The 20,828-nt window shown below is 41.2% G+C and overlaps 1 protein-coding gene across 28 annotated transcripts in view; it reads right to left on the bottom strand.

Annotated features, from left to right (window-relative positions):
• ARHGAP26 (Rho GTPase activating protein 26) overlaps nucleotides 1-20,828 on the bottom strand; it is a 914,282-nt gene that overhangs the window by 300,330 nt on the left and 593,124 nt on the right. For all 28 annotated transcript variants that reach the window (XR_013531307.1, XR_013531313.1, XM_078362030.1 and 25 more), the window contains one exon: nucleotides 2,404-2,482. Coding sequence is in view for 26 of the 28 variants with exons in the window: in XM_078362030.1 (XP_078218156.1) it covers nucleotides 2,404-2,482 (79 nt within the window). In the remaining 2 variants the exon portion in view is untranslated. The remainder of the gene's footprint in view (nucleotides 1-2,403; nucleotides 2,483-20,828) is intronic.

Here is a 20,828-nt window from a genome sequence, read left to right as displayed (position 1 = left end):
AAATATCTAAGTGGTAGGGAAAGAGGAGGGGGAGGCTTAAAATGGAATTAATTGGCAAGGCAGTTTTAGAACTCTGACTTTTTGGGGGCAGGGGGAAAGATGTTAGTAGGTTTTGGTGGGTTTTTTTGTTGTTGTTATACTTTGGCTTTTTTTTACGCATACCAAGAATAGAATGCCATAACAGGATTTTTATTCCTGGGCATTTCCTCCCCTATAAGTTGAAGAATCATTCAAGGCAGTGAGTGAAAGTATTGTAAAAATGAACTGAGAATTCTTACAAGGCAATTTGAAATTTTATCTCCATTAAAGATGAAAATCGAATATGTCTAGGATTAGACATGGGTCAAATTCTAGCTTTGCCACTAGGATGGGGACTGCCAACTACTCACAGTATCCTTTCTCCTCTTCTTCTCTGAAGTAATAACATGCCTGGGGTCCTGGCTGGGCCCATGACTGCCTCGGTACAACCTAGATTTCCCAGTCTGCTTTGGAGATAGATGTGGCTGTACTATGTTTGAGGCAATGGAAGTGATGAATGCATCTTCTGAATCCTTCAAAATACTTTTGTCCTCATTTTTCTGGCTGGAAAATGGCAATCACTGGAGCAATGTAGGAAGCCATGGGCTGAGGATGGCAGAATGACCCTACTAGGCATACACTGCTTCCTTCTCAGCTCTAAGAGAGAAATACATTTTCCTATCTTCCATAAGCCACTGTACTTTGGTGTCTCTCTGTTACAGCAACCTAGCCTGTATCCTACTAATACAGCCATTTACTATCTGTGCAACTTGGGGCAAGTTATTTAACCTCTCTAAGCCTCAGTTTCCTCATCTATAAAATGGAATCACAGCACTTATCTCATTAAGTACTAAAGGGAAATAAACGGGTTAAGAGATGTGATGTGCTTAATCCTGTGCCTAATATGCAAAAACATGCTCAACAAATGGTAGATAATGCAGCAAAAAGAAAGACCTACTTGGGAAGTTTCTTTCAAAGGCCTTTGACATCAAGCAGCTATTGTGCCCATAAAGCTCTAAAGGCAGAAATGTGTATCTGGTTTTGAGGGTTTCTAGGGGTAACAACATATTCAGAGACAATCAGAGCTATCTTATATTTTAGCCCACAATAAGAATTAAGATTAAACAACGCTTAATTATAGTTTAGCAAACTGTGCCTTAATCATCATTTAAATCTTTAAGAGACCTTGCTCTATATTAAATGTCATACAATACTAGTTATTTCTTTATGCTTAGTTGATTGAATTGAGTTCCATGTTTGTATAAAATATGACTTGAGTAAAAAGGTACATTAATCTATGCTACCAGATCACCTCACCAGGGTAGAATGAGAAAGAGACACACAAATCAGCTGACATTATCCAGCTTGATGCATGGAGTTCTAGAGTCAGTGGAGCCCATGGCCTACTTCTTCCTTGCACACATTTCCTCCCTTTGGACAGTACCTTTGTATCAATTACTGGCCCTCTGGCACTGTAGATTCTTTTTCTCTTTTGTCGGTAGCACACGGTTAGATCGTACTCTTAGGATTTCTGTAACCTTGCGATTTGCTGAAATAAGGCAACCACACTAACACCAACTAGAGAATGAGCTAACTAGAGAAATCCAAAACTCCCAGGGGGCCAGATTTAACTAATTGGGGAGATGGTGATTAAAGCTGGAGCTGCTAATTGTCTACTGGGCATATATCTCTAGTAATGTCCCCTAGAGGCTTTCAGCAATGGGAAACAAAATTAAGCCTAGTATTACTGTCAATTACATAGACATCATTTGCCTATATTTATCTCTCTCTTTAGGAAGCTAAAGGAGTTGAGATCCTTGGAACTAAAATAAGGTGACTACAATGATTCCAGGGCTCTTATAGATTTTACATGTCACAAAATACAGAACAACTACAAGATTACACCACCCAGCTGAGGCCAGCATCTCTGAAATGGGAGCATGGATCATATTACCAGGCTCACCTCCCTCCATCCACCCTAATAATCTCCCATTGCTTATAAGATGAGGTGAGTTACTACAGGAAGCTGATCCATAGTCAATGATAAAAGATGTTGAATAACCTGTAATTTCAGTAGGCCAGACCAGACTCTGCCTCCTTCAAGAGACCTGGGCACATTACACCTGCTTCTGCAAAGAAGGAGTTCTGGTGTAATGCTATGCAGAACCCATGCCTTAGGATTGAGAGGCCAAAGCGCAAGAACTATGTCTTTACAGAAGCAGTATCAATATCCACAAACATAAACCTAGGAATAAAAAACCACCTCTGGTACATTGGTTTCAAGAACCCAAGACTTTAGAACAACAGCAAAAATCACGGCACTAGGGAAGCAACAAACAACTCAGCGCCTTTATTCTTGCTCTACTTCCCTGAATTGTTACTTACAGGTTCCCGGCCATCCATGGCTTCCATCCAGAGCCTCCGGTCCTCTTCCGACAATGCTTGCATGGTGATAACCCCTGGCCTGCAGAGAAGGGAGAGACATGGATATGAAATCAATGCTACATGTAGAGACAATGGTGAAGGTGAATCTTAAACATCCACTCAACTAAGTCAGTGGTTGCTAGGGTTAACAACACCAAGAGGGGCACAACACTGGCTTTTCTAAGCCACCTTCTAGTCGCAGCAAGGAAGGACCAAATTCCTCTCAGTCAGTCCATCTACCTCAGAAAGGCAGAAACATGGAAGATATGACCCCATTTTACAGGTAAGAGAATTATAGAAGTGATTCCTTTAGACGCTGTTCCTTGAAATCTCATTCATTTCTAGTCCTCAAAATGCTTAACAATATTTTACTTGCAGTAGAAATGCAATAAATATTTGTGGAAGCGAATGGAATTACTGGACTCAAAAAAGAGGGGAAAATATCCAAGCTGGAGGCATCCTTGTCTCCCAATATCTAGTCCAACACTTCTAAACCGCTTCAGACATGGTGAAGTTTTATGGTGGTCATCATCTTGGTAGTTATGATTAAATGTGCACAGTATTTTTAAAAAATGAGTACTTAATCATGTCAGGTGCTAAGTGCTTTATATGCATTAGATCATTTCACTCACTGAAATCTGCTTGCTCGCTAAAACTGAGCACAAACCCTCCAAAGACATGCACACAATGTCAAACGGTTTTTGTTCAGTTCCCATTACAAATGGCACTCCACAAGAAAAGAGACTGCGCCATAAAAATGACCATGGGAGAAGTGGCTAAAAGCCTTTAATGCCCATTAAAGCAGGCGTTCTTCACTTAAGGTGAGGATGGATCCTAGAGTGTCTCTAAACCACCTCCTTCTCTCCCTCAAATGTATGTGTATTTTTCTGTAGAGACAATTCAAATTGTCTATCAGATTCTCAAAAAGAACTGCAACCCCGAAAAAGTTAAGAATTGCTATTTAAAACCATCCTCCTTAAAATTTGAGACAGCCTAAAAAGGAAGAGGTCCACTGAGCAACAACTAAAGTCCTATTCCTGTCTGAGTGCACAAACGCTGCTAATGATCATACAACAACAGGTATTAAAACCACACAGTCTGACCAACACCCTGAGCAGCACAGGCCTGGGCCCCATAAACACCCAAGCCTGTTAATTCTCACCTGCCCATCATCTCTGCTTCTGGCTTATATCTATATAATATCTATATAATATCCAACAAATATGCTAACCCTATTTGTGTTTAACATAATTTTAAAAATCACATTTGATTCTTTTCATTAATCACCCCTCAACATCCCCTTAAAAAAAATTTTAGCTGAGCACGGTGGCTCATACCTGTAATTCCAGCACTTTGGGAGGCTGAGGCAGGAGGATCACAAGGTCAAGAGATGGAGACCATCCCAGCCAATATGGTGAAACCTCGTCTCTAGTAAAACTACAAAAAATTAGCTGGGCATGGTGGCCCACACCTGTGGTCCCAGCTACTCGGGAGGCTGAGGCAGGAGAATCGCTTGAAATCACAGGTGGAGGTTGCAATGAGCTAAAACAACACCACTGCACTCCAGCCTGGTGACAGAATGAGACTCCATCTCAAAAAAAAAAAAAAAATTTAGAGCTCTGGGCACATAAATACAGATGGGTTGGCGTTACAAGGGGCATCGGGATGGGAGTGTGAATGTGTGAGGGTATGAACCTGTTTGTGTGGGGGAGAGAGGTGGAAAGAATGCAAACGAGCAAGAGAAGAAAGAAAAGGAGCAAGAGACAGAAAGATGAGTGTGGGTGTATGTGGGTGGGACGAGGGGTGGGCAGGTACATGGTGGGTGTGTTGATGATGGTGGGACACTGATCCCAAGAGGGTAGTCATTCCCATGAAGATCACACTGGGACTGGCACCATCATACAAAGGTGACTCAGAAGATGGAATAACTCCTCTCTCCATGAGTACCTTCCTGGACTCTCCCTTGTCTTGTCAGAAATTCTCATTCTCAGACCCAACCACGTGCCCACTTCCCACCATCAGCCCATTCAGTGTGCCAGTCTCAGTGGGTGTCTGCACAGAGCTGACAGTGGTGGCTCCACAGAACTGACCCTGTGGCTTGAGGGCACAACAGATTGATTCCACCCTTCCACCTTTCTAAAAACCAACCACAACATTTTAATAGCTTTGCAGTACTGTCTATTGCAGAACGAAAAGCCTCTGTAGCTACTGTCTATTGTAGAACTCTCAATTCCCTGGTTCTGGGTCTCCGAGTGTTGCTATAGGTGCTGCTCCTGTATCACCTGCTTCAGAATCGGGCATTCCTTTTACATGGTGATTCCAGCCCAATCCCACTCAACTGAATCTGAACTGGGCTGGCCCTGGGAACTTGGATTTTAACCAACTCCCCAGGTGATTTTGATTCAGAGTTAAGTTTGAGGCCCACACCCTGGGCTGTCCACTCCATCCCCACTCTTTTCCTTCCTGTTCCCCTTGCCCTAGAGAGCAAAGTCACCCTCCTCTCTGCAGCGAGGTCAAGGAGCCAACATGTCTCTAGTCTGTTTCCTGCTAGTGGCTCACCAGCAAACAGTGAGATCACAAGAGCTGTCTACATATCAGGGTCTCAGGGGCTCACAGGTATTATTACATCAACTTCGTGGCACACAGTGTGAGATTTCCACCCTGAGCCACAAAGAGGAAGCTCGACAAACTCAGAGGCTATGAAGGGTGGGCCACTTGGCCTTGGTAACCAGGAAAGTCAACAGGACTTGTTTTCATTTCAAGAAGAAATATTAAAATACAAGTTCTTTTCCACATGTAGTCTTGTTCCCTTTTGCGGTGGGGAGTAGGGCAGGGGGGTGGATAGTAGGTGGTGAATAAAGCGGATTTAACACACTCGGTTCTAATCCCACGACCCTAAGTTCAGATAATTTTCTCTCAGCCTGATGTATGTACATCTGGATCATAGTACTTTCCTTTGTAGACATCGAGAAAACACTCATTTGGTTCCAAGTTGCTTTTCCTTCATTACAGTTAGAACCACTATTATACAAATGTCTTGCATATGGATTTCCAAGAACCAAGGTAAAAAGGGTGAGCTTTCTTTATTCTGGAGTAAAACAATAACTTTCTCACCATATTTTCCTTCCCCGTGTCCCTACTAACAACCATCCCTCAAAACAAAATAACACAAACAAAACCTTCAATGACCCTCCACTTTCCATGTCAGTCCCTATAAAATAGCATAGCAATATTGAGACCTTCTCTTACAGGATGTCAATTTAGTTCATGTTTGAAATGCATGTGGTTCTTCATAGCAAAAATGGGCATGGCGGGGAGACAGAGAACAGAGAGATTAAAAGTAGGAGGATAGGCCAGGTGCGGTGATTTGGGAGGCTGAGACAGGCGGATCACGAAGTCAAGAGATGGATACCTGGCCAACATGGTAAAACCCTGTCTCTACAAAAAAAAAAAAAAAAAAAAGCTGGGTGTGGTGATGCGCTCCTGTAGTCCCAGCTACTCAGGAGGCTGAGGCAGGAGAATTGCTTGAACTCAGGAGGCTTGAAATTGGGAGGTTGCAGTGAGCAGAGATCGAGCCACTATACTCCAGCCTGACAACAGAACAAGACCCCATCCCAAAAAAAGAAAAAAAAAAGGAGGAGGATAATATGGAATGAGGAAAGGAACATACAAAACAATGAAAGAAATGAAGTATAATGATCAGAGCTCTTTTTACCTTTACAAAGAGTTGTGAGCCTATTAGAGTCACTACAATAAAAGAACATCAATAATAAACCAACAGTATGTGCCAGCTGCTGTGCTAAGGACTATATATAAATTAATTCACTTGCCAGGTGCGATGGCTCACACCTGTAATCCCAGCATTTTGGGAGGCCAAGGTGGGCGGATTACGAGGTCAAGAGATTGAGACCATCCTGGCCAACATGGTGAAACCCCATCTCTACTAAAAATACAAAAATTAGCTGGGAGTGGTGGCTTGCGCCTGCAGTCCCAGCTACTTGGGAGGCTGAGACAGGAGAATTGCTTGAACCCAGGAGGTGGAGGTTGCAGTCAGCTGAAATCACGCCACTGTACTCCAGCCTGGTGCCTGGTGACAGATTGAGACTCCATCTCAAAAATAATAATAATAATAATTCACCTAATCTTCACACCTACATCATGAGAAAAGTGTATTCTCATTATTCCCCTTTAGCAGATGAGAAAACCAAGGCTCAGAGAGGTTAAGTGTCTTGTCCACAACCACAGAGCTAGCAAGATTCAGAGCCAGGATGTGAACACAAGCAGTCCAACACTTAACTCTTGCACACAATTCCACGCCAAAGTGATGGCACCATAGGCCCCAGAGAGCTCATGTGGACCACATAAATCCTCTGGTGTCAAAATCAGCCATGCACTTCTGCAAATACCTTAGTGATCTCCTGCATGGGATTAAACAAGATTGAATGATAAAGATCTCTGTAAAAACCTGAAGTGCTTCATAAATAGGAAGGCTTATGACACCACTCTAGGCAAACAGCTAATCAAAACAAGAATCCAATAGCATCCAGAGTAACTGGGGCTTACTTTCTATAGCAGTGGTTCTCCATGGTTTAGCTGTCTTAAAATACTCAAGAGATGGAAAGGCAATTAGTTGTTTAAAAAAAAAAAATACAAAAAGTCCTAATCATAAAGAAAAAATATTAAAAAATTGAATTTCACCAAAATGAAGAACTTATACTTCTCAAAAGATTAATTTAATTATTGAATTACTTTTATTAAGAAAATGAAAAGGCAAATCAGAGTGAGAGAAAATATTTGTAATATCTATCTCCAAGAGTCATATCCAGAATATGTAAAGAATGCCTACAAATAAATAAGAAAAAAAATTAACAATCAATACAACAAACACTTGAATAAACACTTCATAAAAGAGGACATGCAAATGGCCAATAAGGCTGAAAAATAGAGCATAAACTGCTTACTTATCAGGGAAATGTGATTAAAGCCACAATGAGATATAACAAGCACCCTCCTGAATGGAGAGCATTAGAAGACCACCAGTAACCAGTATTGGCAAAAATGTAGACTAACTGAGACCCTCATACATTGCTGGTGGGAGAATAAGTTGATGAAACTACTTTGGCAATATCTACTAGAACTAAACATACACCTGCCCTATGACATAGCAATCCTACCTCCATATATATACTCAAGAGAAATAAGTGCATATGTCCACCAAAAGGCACACTCAAGAATGCCTGGTTTTGTTTAGAATAGCCAAAAGTTGCAAAAACAACAACAAATAAACAAATATCCCTTGACAAATGGATAAACTGTTGTATATTTGAACAACTGAATACCATACAACAATAATAATAATAAAAAGACTCAACTACTGCTACATGCAACATAAATGAATCTCAGAGACATAATAATGAGGGAAAGAATCCAGACACAAAAGATTATGTGACTGTATGACCCCATTTCTATGATGTTCAAATACTTGTATAACTCATCTATGGCGACAGAAGTCAGAAGAGTAATTGTTTTTTGGAAGAGATAAGGGCAATGACTGGAAAGGGGCACAAGGGCATCTTCTGGAGTGACAGAAACATTCTATATCTTCATCTGGGTGGTTACACAGTTGTGTGTGTGTATAAAAAGTTACTAAAGGGGGTCCAAAGTGGCTCCCGCCGGAGGTCATGGCACTCGCGAAGGCGAGGTCATCAGTTCAAGGCTAACCTGAGCAACCTCATAAGCTCAAACTGATTGGCAAAAAAAAAAAAAGTTACTAAAATACAGACCTCAGATTCACACATTTTGCTGTGATTACACCTCAAAAAAAAATTATGCCAAGTACCCAAGAGGTACGACTTCTCATCAATAATTTAGTCTCACTAGTTATCCCGACTCTAGTGCTTTCTAGCTGTATAAACATGGCAGACTAGCAATTGAACTATTCTGTGCTACTCTTATTACCTACATCCTAAATAACTGTAGCATAGAGCAGTTCAATTACTTATCTACCAGTGTTACCAGATTACACCTCAGGGCATGCTGGAAAGGTTACATAAGAAGTGTATGCGACATTTCAAAGTGTCAGGTCCACGGTGAATGCTCCAAAACTTCATGCCTCTACCACAAAGCACACAGGGCTGAGGGCTGAAGGGACACACCTGCGCTGACATAATGGCCATTTCCTTTTTCCTCCTGAGTAACACAACAAAGTGGCCTACCACTTCCTTTTAAAATTAATGTCTGATAACTAATAACAACAGAGAAGGGGTCTTTGGCAAATTCTAAAAATTCTGCCAGGGAGCTCCCTCCACCCGCCAGATGAGAGAAGGAGCAAATGACTTAAAATCATCTGTAGGGCTCAATCCTAAGAATCTACTTAAAATACAGCAATTCCTTTTCACTCCGAATATGTCCTTAGTGCTATATCTGAATCTGCTTGAGAATCATGAACAAGGATCTGGAATTTTCTCTAAGCTGGTAACCTCACCTCTCACACTACAGGAGCCATGCAAAAAATAGCTCTCCATCTATCACAGGGCAAGTTGCTACCCAACACCGTATCTCCTCCAACCCTGGTCCCCAGAAACAGCCCATGGAAAGCAATATATGGTTTAGCAACACATCCAGGATCCTGGGACCACTGGCTATATCAACCCATAGCCTGCTCAACCCATAGCCAAAAGCAAACAGAATTACAACCAGCCCCAATTCCAGGGTTACTCGACAGCTTTCCTACTCTAATCTTATTCCTGAATCTGAGTCAACAATAGTGATCTCAGTGGTTTGGCAATTTACCCACTTCCTATTGGACAAGGAAATGCTATTCCTTACTCCACCCCACTGAAACAAAAACACTCAGAATTTAACAGTACTGTTCTTTCTAAATCAGCCTCCAAAGATTTAGGGTTTATTCATTCATAAGACTATAAATCTTCTGTTGGCATGAGTTCATTCCCCAGCTTCCATCCACACTGCCATATATGTAAGGTTCAAGTTCAAAGTAGAAGAGCTGAGGCATCCACAGGAATACAGAACCTCAAAGCCTGTGTCTGAAACCTGTTCACTATGCTTATATAGGAAGACAAAGGAGAATGATGAAGGAATGGAGTATGAGCTGCCATCCACTTGCAAAAAGAGCTTTGCAAGTTCCAGGGAGGGGAAGTAGTCCTTTGTTTCTAAAGTGCTACTGGGAAAATGAATTCCTAACATTTCCTGGACAATGCAATGGTTCAGGTTCAGAAGAGTTTCATTTACACAAAGATATGGCCAAAGCCATGTAGAATAATCTTGGAGAATGACATCTTTTCCATGTCTGTTTATTAGATTACAGACCCAAATGTCTACAGAGACAGACTAAGTAAGCAAAATGAGGGAAACTGGATAAGAAATTCTTTAATCTGAGGAAAACAGGCTTGGTCTCATCTTACCATTGGTTCTTTACTTTTGCAGTTTTACTTTCAGATAGAAACAAAGAATAAAGAATTATGTCCCCTCCATGCAAAAAACAACAGTGCAAGTGCAAAGCAAAAAGTTGTCACTTGTCTTCAGGGGGGTAGGTGGGTAACAGGGCATGGTGGGGACTGTGGCAGAACAGAGAGCACATACCCCACCTAAAGGAAGTATCTTATTCAGCTCAACTGACAGCTAACATGTGAGAAGGCATGATAAGCACTTACAGATTTTTTCCAGTTTTAAAATGTTGCCTCAAACCATATTCAAGCCAAATCAAGTATGTCTGTGGACCACTTGTTTGCAACTTCTGTTGTCTGTGTCTGTCTGTCTCTGAATCTATCTGAGCTCTACCCCAGGTCAACCTTTCTTGTTATACATTCATCCATCTCATGCATTAGGACCCACAATGAAGGATGCCTGTCTATATTCTTGATTCACCTTACAAACTCAGGAGAGTATCTCCAGGTCATCCACAAAGGAGGAACTTGGGCTGCTTCCCTTGTTCTTCCAGTACTCAAGGATCCAGTGCCATCACTGGAAGGCAATGATAATCTAATGTATGAATCTGCACTACTATGCGTGCTCTGATGTAATAAACTATTGAGGTCCTTCAGCATTAAAGACCATTGTGCATGGGAAAAATTAATAATATGCCATGTTAGCTGGGCATGGTGGCGTGTGCCTGTAATCCCGGCTATTCAGGAGGCTGAGGCAGGAGAATTGCCTGAACCCAGGAGGCGGAGGTTGCAGTGAGCCGAGATCACGCCATTGCACTCTAGCCTGGGCAACAAGAGCGAAACTCCTTCTCAAAAATAATAATAATAATAATATGCCATGATAATCTGGGTGTGGTACAGGTGAGAGACAGAAAGTGAGAAACCAGAAGGTGCTGCAACTGGCAGCCCCCAAGCCACAGGTAGATTTACTGAGTGTTTATTATGTGCTAACCACTGTGCTAAGGACTTTACTTGTATTATTATTCATTCTTCACAATAACTGTATGAAGCAGACACTACCATTATACCTCTTTTTAAAAGTGAAAAGACTGAGACTCAGATAAATTACTTGCATAATATCACATTACTAGTAAGTGCCAAAGCCTGGAGTTGAACTCAGGTGTGACTGAATCTAAAGCAAAACCCATACTTTAATGACAATGCTGCACTGCCCCCCTGTGCATGTAGCATATGTACCCTGGGATCCAGGAAGACCAGCAGCTTAAAGAGAAGAAGGAAGGAGGGAAGGAAGGAAGGAAGGAAGGAGAGTGCGAGAGAGGGAGGAAGCAAGGGTCAACCTCTAAGTTTTTAGAAGTAGCTTCTAATCAATTATCTAGAAAGGACTGATCCTAATAAATGAATGAATCATAACCTATTAAAGCCTGCAGCCCTGATCTTTTGAGAGGAATGTTTCTAAAATAATTAGGTCCATAGCAACAATAATAATCTAAAAAGTAAATATCACCAACCACAGCAGATAAGTTCTTACATTTTTATGAGAGACTGAAGTCGTAAAACATCAGGAAGCCCAGACAAAGACATCTTTGGCCTATTAAACTGCATGGCTTTTAAATGTAACAAAGAATTGAGTGAGTACCTATTATGTGCTAGTCATGATGCTAGGCCTCAGGGACATAGAAGCAAGCAAATTTTAACACACTGCACAAGGACAAGGCGTTTTTAACTATGGGATGAGTGAGACTCAAGGAGAACGCAAATCCTTGTTACTATTATTGATAACAAACTGAAAATATAGCTTCTGGTTTACGTATTTTTTTTCAATTTTACTATTCTATCTCACAATTAACAGAAATGTACCTATGTACTATTCTATCTCACAATTGTACTAGTACAAATATACTATTCTATCTCATAATTAACAGAAATGTTTCTTCTATCCAGACTTATGTAATAGCTAATTTTTGGTTTTGATTTTAAAAAGATAAACTAATCTTATATTTAGAAACTGGCAAATAAACTGGTATACTCAGCCAGTAAAACTACATATTTCACTATGTAGACTAAAGAGTAAAAATAGGGTTGCCTCAATCACCTTCCCAATCAAGTCCATTAACCACCATATCCCCATTCTTTGCTAAACTAGAATCAAACAGCAAACAGGCATGCTCTCATTTAATTAAAAAAAAAACCTCAAAGACAAGTTCAAACTACATGAATTCTAAGATTACAAGATTCCAAGAACTTCTCCATTAACTTATTTTACAGAACAGCCAAAAAGCAATTCAGAAACTATAGTATCTTCCCCCAAACTCAAGTCACGGAAGTCAGAGTCATATAACACGCTCTGAGGAAGGAAAACGCCATTTCCTGCCTGAAATGTCAATGGCATTGAGACCAGCACTCTAATCCAACCAGCAGGAAGGCAAAATCAAATATTATTTCAAACAAGGGTTGAGAAGGGGAGGGAGGGAAAGTTTGAAACCAGGAAAAATGGATTCATCTGTTGCATAAGATAAAGGCACATTGCATCAGGAGGGAAAAGTAGGACTGCCAGATTCTCAGCACACATGGGACAGTGAAATCACTCATCTTTTCTGTACCATCCTAAATAAGCCATCCCTAAAGCAAAGGGCCTGGAACTTTAGTTCAAAGAGCCAGGTAAAGGGTAATGTTTAAACAGAGGCCCAACTTACTGAGCATGTTTGTTTTTGCAAGAAAGTGGGTATGAATGATTTGTGATGAAAGGGTGGGAGGAGGGAATTTCTAGAGAACGAATGAGTCATTTAGGATACTCTTCTTCCTTTAAGGAATAATACTGACATGATTATTTTTTCCTATAGAAAACACACACACACGCTTGCGCACACACTTTCTCTCCTGTCAATGTATACAAGGTACATAAAGGACAGCTGATTTTCAACTGGACCTTCTAAAGTTGCTAATACATACACAAAACTGCCATCTAGAGGTTGAATGTTGAAACAAAGTCTGTTACATAAGATGGTCCTTTTTTGGAAAAACACATAATCTCACTGTCATACAATTTCACAAAGACACACAAACCAATGCAGGCACGCACACCATATATCAAGCTAAAAGAAACAGTATTATTATAACTTAAAATTAATATAGTTTCCTCTTGAGATCATAAATAGGAAATAAAAGCATAAAATTTTATCTTTTATATTAAATATGTATCAATAACAGGTTATCATGTATACAGTTTGAAAATGGAATCTTCCCCTAGCAGGCCCTTCGCACACATTCCCTGAATGCATCTGTATTTCCTCTCAGCTTATAGATAACTTGAAAACTCAGGACACCACAGGAAAAAGAGCACCATTAAGACAGAAAGCAGGCTCACAGCAATATCCACCAAAGCTAAGGTTCACCATCACAACAATCAAGTCTCAGGTTTTAGGGTCTAGAAAAAATTCAACAGCCATGTTTTCAGATGTAGGACTCCATCAGAGAGGAATATTAGTTCCAGCTTAAGAAAAAATCCTGCAATGTAGTTATGATTCGCCCCATCTTACAGATGTTAAAACCACTGACCCAGAGTCACACATCTAGTGAGGGACAGATCCCAAATTCAAATTTAGTAATGCTCTGATCTTTTTTACCTGCATCATACAGCCTGCTATATAAGCATACTTGAAACGAGGATGCTGAGGGTTCCAGTAGATTTCTTCAGATCCTCCAAAAATCTTTCCGGCTTCCACTATTCTGACTTTTACCAACCTTCAATTTTTCTGGATCTTTTTCCTACCTGCACACAAATGCAGACTATATGGGCACCTGCTAAAATTTTAAATAGCAAGTAACTTGATTAAGCTCCTCTAGTCTCTTATACAATCGTTCATCATAGCCCCAAAGGAAAGACCTAATCCATCCCCAAATTACATCACCATAAAAAATAAAATTGAACAACCACATACACATATTACTGTATTAAAAGCTGCATAAAATGTTTTTCTGCCTCTGGAAACAAATCACCTGAGACAGACATTTAGAATTGAACAGAGGTATATAAAACATACCTAATGAAACACCTAACCAACAAATAGAAGGAAAACCTCATTACTTTGCAAATACAGGTTACCTGGTAAGAAGAAGATAGAGTTGACAGTGGATGTGACATGCTAGGTTGGGACTAGATCAGAGGAGAGCTATTGCCCTTTACCTATTCCTGGAAAGCTTGCAAAACAAAAAGAACTTTGGAATAGTATGAAAGAAAATCAGATGAGGTCTGTTAAAAAAGTACAATCGATTTGTAAACTTTATATCTCCACTGCCAGTAGTCTCTAGCATGTAGTTATGCTCAATAAAATAAGGAAGGAAGGAGGGAGGGAGTGAATTCAGTGTATTCCAGTCATGCCATCATCCTCTGTAAGAATGGAAGGGTAAAGTCCTCTTGTTTGTTACATTTCCCCCCAGTAATCTGGCCCTCCAGGTTTGCTGGAACACTCAACATACTGGTGTTTATATCTTAGCTGCTTGAATGTGTATGAGCATTCCATGCTCAAAGGAAACTTCCATGAAGACAAGTTTATTCTTGTTTTGTCCCTTACTGCAACTCTAGCACTAAATATCCTTGCCATCTCTAAGAAGCTACACTTGCTGCCCACCTCTAGAGAGTACCAGAGCTGGGAAAGGGGCACTTAACACACAGCCTTTTCAAATGTATGGACATTGGTGAGAGTCAGCTAATCCCGGAAAGAAATAATCATTTCCTTTCCCCAGTGTAAACACTGACCCTCAAGAGACTTCATTGATTCAAGGAGTTAGAAGAAGTTCTTTTATTATTTCTCACATGATTTAGTGGACCCTCCTGGAAAACACTTGAGAGAAAATACTCATGTGTCACTTACATCTGTGAGAAATTTCTTAAAAATAAACAAATCCAGGGATGCTGGCAAATGACTAGTAACAGGAATCTTTAGCCTTAACAAATATTTTCCCTACATTTGCTCATGAATTTCCTTAAGATACTGCATGACGGAGTTAATTATTCAAAGTGACTGAACACAGACATGAGCAAGTACTACCAATTCACATCCTGCTACCACTAACGGCTGCTTTGAAATGATGTCCCATTTTTTAACCCAGAAATTTTACACTAAACTCTCTCAAAGAGTCAACACATTTTTGTAATGATAAATCTAGTCTTTATTCAAGTAACCAGTATAAATTATAAACCTTCAAATGCTTGCTGCTATGGCAAAGTAATATAAAAGCACCCAAGAATGCTGCTTTATTAAAGAATAAAAAGGGTGATTTTTGTTTTCTTTTATTTTACGGAGATGGAGTCTCACTCTGTCACCAGGCTAAGGCATAGTGGTGTGATCTCGGCTCACGGCCACCTCCATGTCCCAGGTTCAAGCAATTCTTCTGCCTCAGCCTCCTGAGTAGCTGGGATTACAGGTGCCCGCCACCATGCTTGTCTAATGTTTTTTCTGTATTTTTAGAAGTCATGTGGTCTCACCATGTTGGCCAGGCTGGACTTGAACTCCTGAGCTCAATGATTCACCTGACTCAGCCTCCCAAAATGCTGGGATCACAGGTATGAGTTATTACACCTAGCCATAAAAGGGTGATTTTTAAAAAGCTAATGAAAGCTTGGGCTATCATGATGTAAAAAAATAAAAGCAAGAAGGTAATTGATGTGAATGGGCTGCTTTGTGAAGTGGGGTTCCTTGTCAATGGGATTGTTCAAGCAGTAGGCGTTGAATTATCCTTTTAAAGGCTGCTGGGTGCATGAGTGCTGCTTCATTGAGAGAGGCGCTCTCTATTTAATACTGTGTTGGTTTCCTGGGGCTGCCATAACAAAGTGCCACAAACCGGCTGGCTTAAACAACAGAGATGTATTGATTCACAGGTCTAGAGGCTAAAAGTTCAAGATAAAGGGTTCCTTCCGAGATCTGTGAGGAAGAATCTGCTCCATGCCTCTCTCCTAGCTTCTGGTGCTCTGCTGCCAATCTTTGGCATTCCTTGGCTTGTAGGTCCATCACCTCGACTTCTGCCTTCATGTTAACATGGTATTCTTCTCGTGTACATGTCCATCTCTGCATCAAAATTTCCCCCTTTTACAAGGACAATGGTAGTATTGCATTAAGTCCCCACTCTAATGACCTCGTTTTTAACTTGATTATCTCTATAAAGTAATTTCCAAATAAGGCCACATTTTCAGAAACTGGGGATTAGGACTTCAACATATGATTTTGGCAAGGACACAATTTAATCTATAGCAAGTACCTGCTAGGAAAATTTCTAAAATTATCCTTTGGCGTATGTTGTGGCAACACCGCACAACTGCTACAAGTTACATTTATTTAAAGCCATATCATATTCTTAATGCTAGAGTCTTAAAACTGAATTTCAAAAAAAATCAGAAGGGAACTTCAAAGAATCATCATGTTGATTGGAATGACATGATACCTTGATCTAAGCAGGTTTTTGGTTTAAGATTGAGAAATACAAAGAATTTCTATTAACTGTAGCCTTTCAATGTTGGGAACAATAAAATCCTTGTGAAGGAAAGCCAGAGATAGGAAGAGCTAATAATATTAGTCCGTAAAACATTTGCGCCATATAATCCCAGGGTCCTCAGTAGTTCAGGTTTGAACTTCCCCCCAAAACTAGTTCTGAAAAAAGAGGAAGGCACTAGAGAAAAAAAAACTAGATGAGTTGTGGCCTCTGAAATCACGTAGAAGCCAATATGAACGGGTGTAGGACACAGGGATGAGAGCATAGGCCTACTTTTTAGATATCAAAGATAAATAAGAATTAGAAATAGGTTTATAGAAATGTATTTGGTTTAAAAAAGGATCCTTGGCCAGGTGTGGTGGCTCATACCTGTTAATCCCAGCACAGTGGAAGGCCAAGGCAGGCAGATCAGGAAGTCAGGAGTTAGAGACCAGCCTGGACAACATGATGAAAACCAGTCTCTACTAAAAATAGAAAAATTAGCTAGACACGGTGGCCCATGCCTGTAGTCCCAGCTACTCAGGAGGCTGAGGCAGGAGAATTGCTTGAATCCAGGAGGCGGAGGTTGCAATGAACCAAGATCACACTCTACTGCACTCCAGCCTGGGCAACAGAGCAAGACTACATTTCAAAAATAAATAAAATAAAATAAAAAGGATCCTTGACACATAAAGTTCAAGAGCTGTAGCTCTAAGTCCCATTGACCTGGATTAACACTTTATTTGATTTCCAGCCCATTTATGGGTCAAAGAATGACAACAGTTTTCTGCAGGACCTATGTGTCAGGGATTTGAGGATTAACAAACTGACAGCAATGTATTGGGATACAATGAAAACAATTAGCTGATAAGTGATACTACTGCTAGGATATCTCCTATTCTACTGCTAGAATATCTCCTATTCGTGCTAGTCATCCTGGATTTTAAAAAAAGAAAAAGGAAAGCATGTCACCTTAAAAATAAAAGGTGGAGCTGGGTACAGTGGCAGTGGTGCACCTATCTTCCTAACTACTCAGGAGCTGAGGTGGGAAGATCGCTTGAGCCCAGGAGTTCAACTCCAGCCTGGGAACATGAGAAGGCCCCACCTCTAAACAAATAAATAAAAGGTGGAAGAAGAGGTGTACAGAAACCAAAAAACCATTCATAGAACACCTACTGAGTGCCATGTGCCTGTCACTATGCTCTACCTGTGCCTCTTTTAATTTAGTCACATGAGGACTTTCTGAAGGTCACAGAGGAGTAAATGTAAGAAGAGAGGTGAGTTTGCTGCTTCAGTTCATTGTACCATTTGTTTATAGTGCCGAATGCAACTGATAGGGTGAGAATAGCACTTCCCAGATTTCACAGCCTGAAAACTGGACACTGTGGTGTCTCTGAAATGCAACCACCAACAGATCTGAGCTCATTACTGGAAAATGTTTCTAAAATATCCAAAGTTTTGGCCAGGTATGGTGGTTCATGCCTGCAATCCCAGCACTTTGGGAAACCAAGGCAGGTGGATCACCTGAGCTCAGTAGTTCAAGACCAGCCTGGCCAACATGGCGAAACCCCATCTCTACTAAAAATACAAAATTAGCTGGGCATGGCAGTGGGCGCCTGTAATCCCAGTTACTCAGGAGGCTGAGGCAGGAGAATCACTTGAACCCAGGAGGCGGAGGTTGCAGTGAGCCAAGATCGCGCCATTGCCTTCCAGCCTGGGCAACGGAGCGAGACTCAATCTTAACAGCAACAAAGTATCCCAAGTTTTGAGGCATCAATATGCCTTGGAACAGGCTCCTGTGAACCTCAGTTCAAACCCTACCTCAACCTCACCCCTCTAAACTGTAGATTCCTCAGCAGCATGGGAATAACAGAGGACCCACCTCCCTGGGTTATAGTGAGGATGACATAAAATAAGGATGAAAGTGTTCAGCCAGGCCGGGCATGGTGGCTCACACCTGTAATCCCAGCACTTTGGGAGGCCGAGGTGGGTGGATCACGAAGTCAAGAGATCAAGACCATCCTGGTCAACATGGTGAAACCCCGTCTCTACTAAAAATACAAAAAAATTAGCTGGGCACAGTGGCGCATGCCTGTAATCCCAGATACTCGGGAGGCTGAGGCAGGAGAATTGCCTGGATCCAGGAGATGGAGGTTACGGTGAGCCGAGATCGCACCATTGCACTCCAGCCTGGATAACAAGAGCGAAACTCCGTCTCAAAAAAGAAAGAAAGTGTTCAGCCTACAGGAAATGCTCTGATACTACTAGTTGCCTCACTCCTCCTCCATTTCCACATCCTTTAAAAAGACAGGAGTTTTATGTGGTGGTGGTTTTTGTCTTTTGTCTGGTCAAATAATCTACCTCAGAGACTAGAAATTACCTTTCCTAGTAGTGACCTTCTCCTCCTCCACACAGGTAAGCACTCAGCTCCTTAGTAAAAAAGCTTGAAGTTTTTGTTTGTTTGTTTTGTTTTGCTACAGCTGCTTGTCGTGATTTTTCCAATTAGGAAAATGTTTTCATGTGCTCTGATGAAACTGTAATGTGAAACACACTGTATTTAACATACAAAGTATTAGTAAGAATCAAGGACAACTAAAAAGCTTGAAAATGTGGATTCCACTGTCTGAATCCCAGAAAGTCGAACTGTGTGGGTCTGGGGCAGGCACCAGGAACCTGTTAACTGATTGCACGTGGTTTTTGCCACAGTAAGATATGTTGATGTAGGGTAATCAACTCACAATATTGACCTCCTAGGCTATCATGCCATAAAGGCTAAATCTTTTGATACAAAACAACATGATATGTCAGCATTAAGTATAAAGGATAAATATATTCAGTCTTAAAAATCTGCAACATCCCATATTGTAAGTCCCATAATTCACACTTTAACATGTATTTGTATCTTGATAGAATAAAATATTACTAGTCACTACTAGTGACTAGTTTATGTATTCTCCAGTTAACATACTCTGGGAGTACCTCGAACCCTTATGTGGTTAAATATAACCATCCCCTCTTTCACTCCCACATTTACTAGGTGCTAAACTTGCATTTTGACCCTCTGCCTCTCTAGTCCAGCAGGTGGAGCTGGGGAACCTGTGGAAGGCAGGACAGCAGGGCATCCAGCAGTAATCACTTCCTCGCTAAAGGACACTGGTGAAAAAGGGAAGTATAGGAGTCTTCAAGAGAAAAGGATTCTGAGCAGAATCCTTTCCCAGGGATGCAGCTACCCAGAGCATGGAAATGCCTTTTCCTTCTCTAGCTAGGCCCCCTTCTACACATTGAGGGGAAAAAAAGGAAAGACACTGGGGTCAAAAAAGGAGAAAGGATGAAAATCCTGCTGTACTGTTGTGACCTAATCTTTGCGACCTATATAGAAAACTGACAGGAGGTGTTTCCTAGAACAGTCTACTCACCTCCTGAAGAGATTCAGGCCAGGCACGGTGGCTCATGCCTGTAATCCCAGCACTCTGGGAGGCCATGGTGGGCGGATCACTTGAGTTCAGGAGTTCAAGACCAGCCTGGCCAACATGGTGAAATCCCATCTCTACTAAAAATACAAAAAATTAGCCAGGAGGCACATGCCTGTAGTCCCAGCTACTGGAGGCTGAGGCTGGAGAATCACTTGAACCCAGGAGGTGGAGGCTGCAGTGAGCTGAGATGTTGCCAGTGCACTCCAGCCTGCTGGGCAACACAGCGAAACTCAGTCTCAAAAAAAGAAAAAAAAAAGGAGATTCAGCAGCCTCATCTGAATCATGACCAAAACTCCTTCATGCCATGCAGAGGGAACCAGGGACAGAAACTCAGGAGCAATGGACTTACAAGCCCACTCCATATGCTGAATGTGACACATCCACTCTTGGCTTATGACTGGGACAGGCACAGCTGTTGTGGGAGTCATAGAGGAAGGAAGGTGCTAGAAGTGTTGGCAAGGGTAGATATGAGATGGAGGTGCCACAGTGAGCTTTGATCACCTAAAAAGCCACTCTCCACAACTTCTTGGGAAACTTCTGAAGAAGAAAACACAAAAATAATTCAGGTTCAGAAAGTAAGTGTGGGCTTGTTTTAAATCTGACAGAGAGCCGCAACATAAGGCACACCCTCTTGGAAGCAGCTCTGCAGCAGACAGTTATCTCTAGGAGTGTACATTTGATGGGCATCACAGCTGGCTGCACTTCCATGCAAACAGATCTGCTGAACCTCCTTCAAGGATGCCAGTAATATGAATTCCCTTAAATCCCATGCTTAGAAAAAAGAGAGATGCTTAAAGCACCAAGGTTTAGGATTTGTTTAAAACCAATAATAACCAAATTTGGTGTGGGGAACTGTTTGCAGTTCCCCTTTGCTACCCCAATTCAACCTACAACCAACCCCGCACCCATGCTATTCTTCTTTACCTTCCCCTCTCACACCTCTAGACACAGTAAAGGGTCAGGACACTTTCTTTTCTTTACAGATTATATGTACTTCTCTGGGTTTAGAAGTGAAATCTCAAGTCTGATAAGCATGCAAGAC

Source organism: Callithrix jacchus, chromosome 2 (assembly GCF_049354715.1).
Source record: "Callithrix jacchus isolate 240 chromosome 2, calJac240_pri, whole genome shotgun sequence".
Lineage (NCBI taxonomy): Eukaryota > Metazoa > Chordata > Mammalia > Primates > Cebidae > Callithrix > Callithrix jacchus.
The sequence above is the reverse complement of the archived record's forward strand: the minus strand, read 5'-3'. Positions and strand labels throughout refer to the sequence as shown.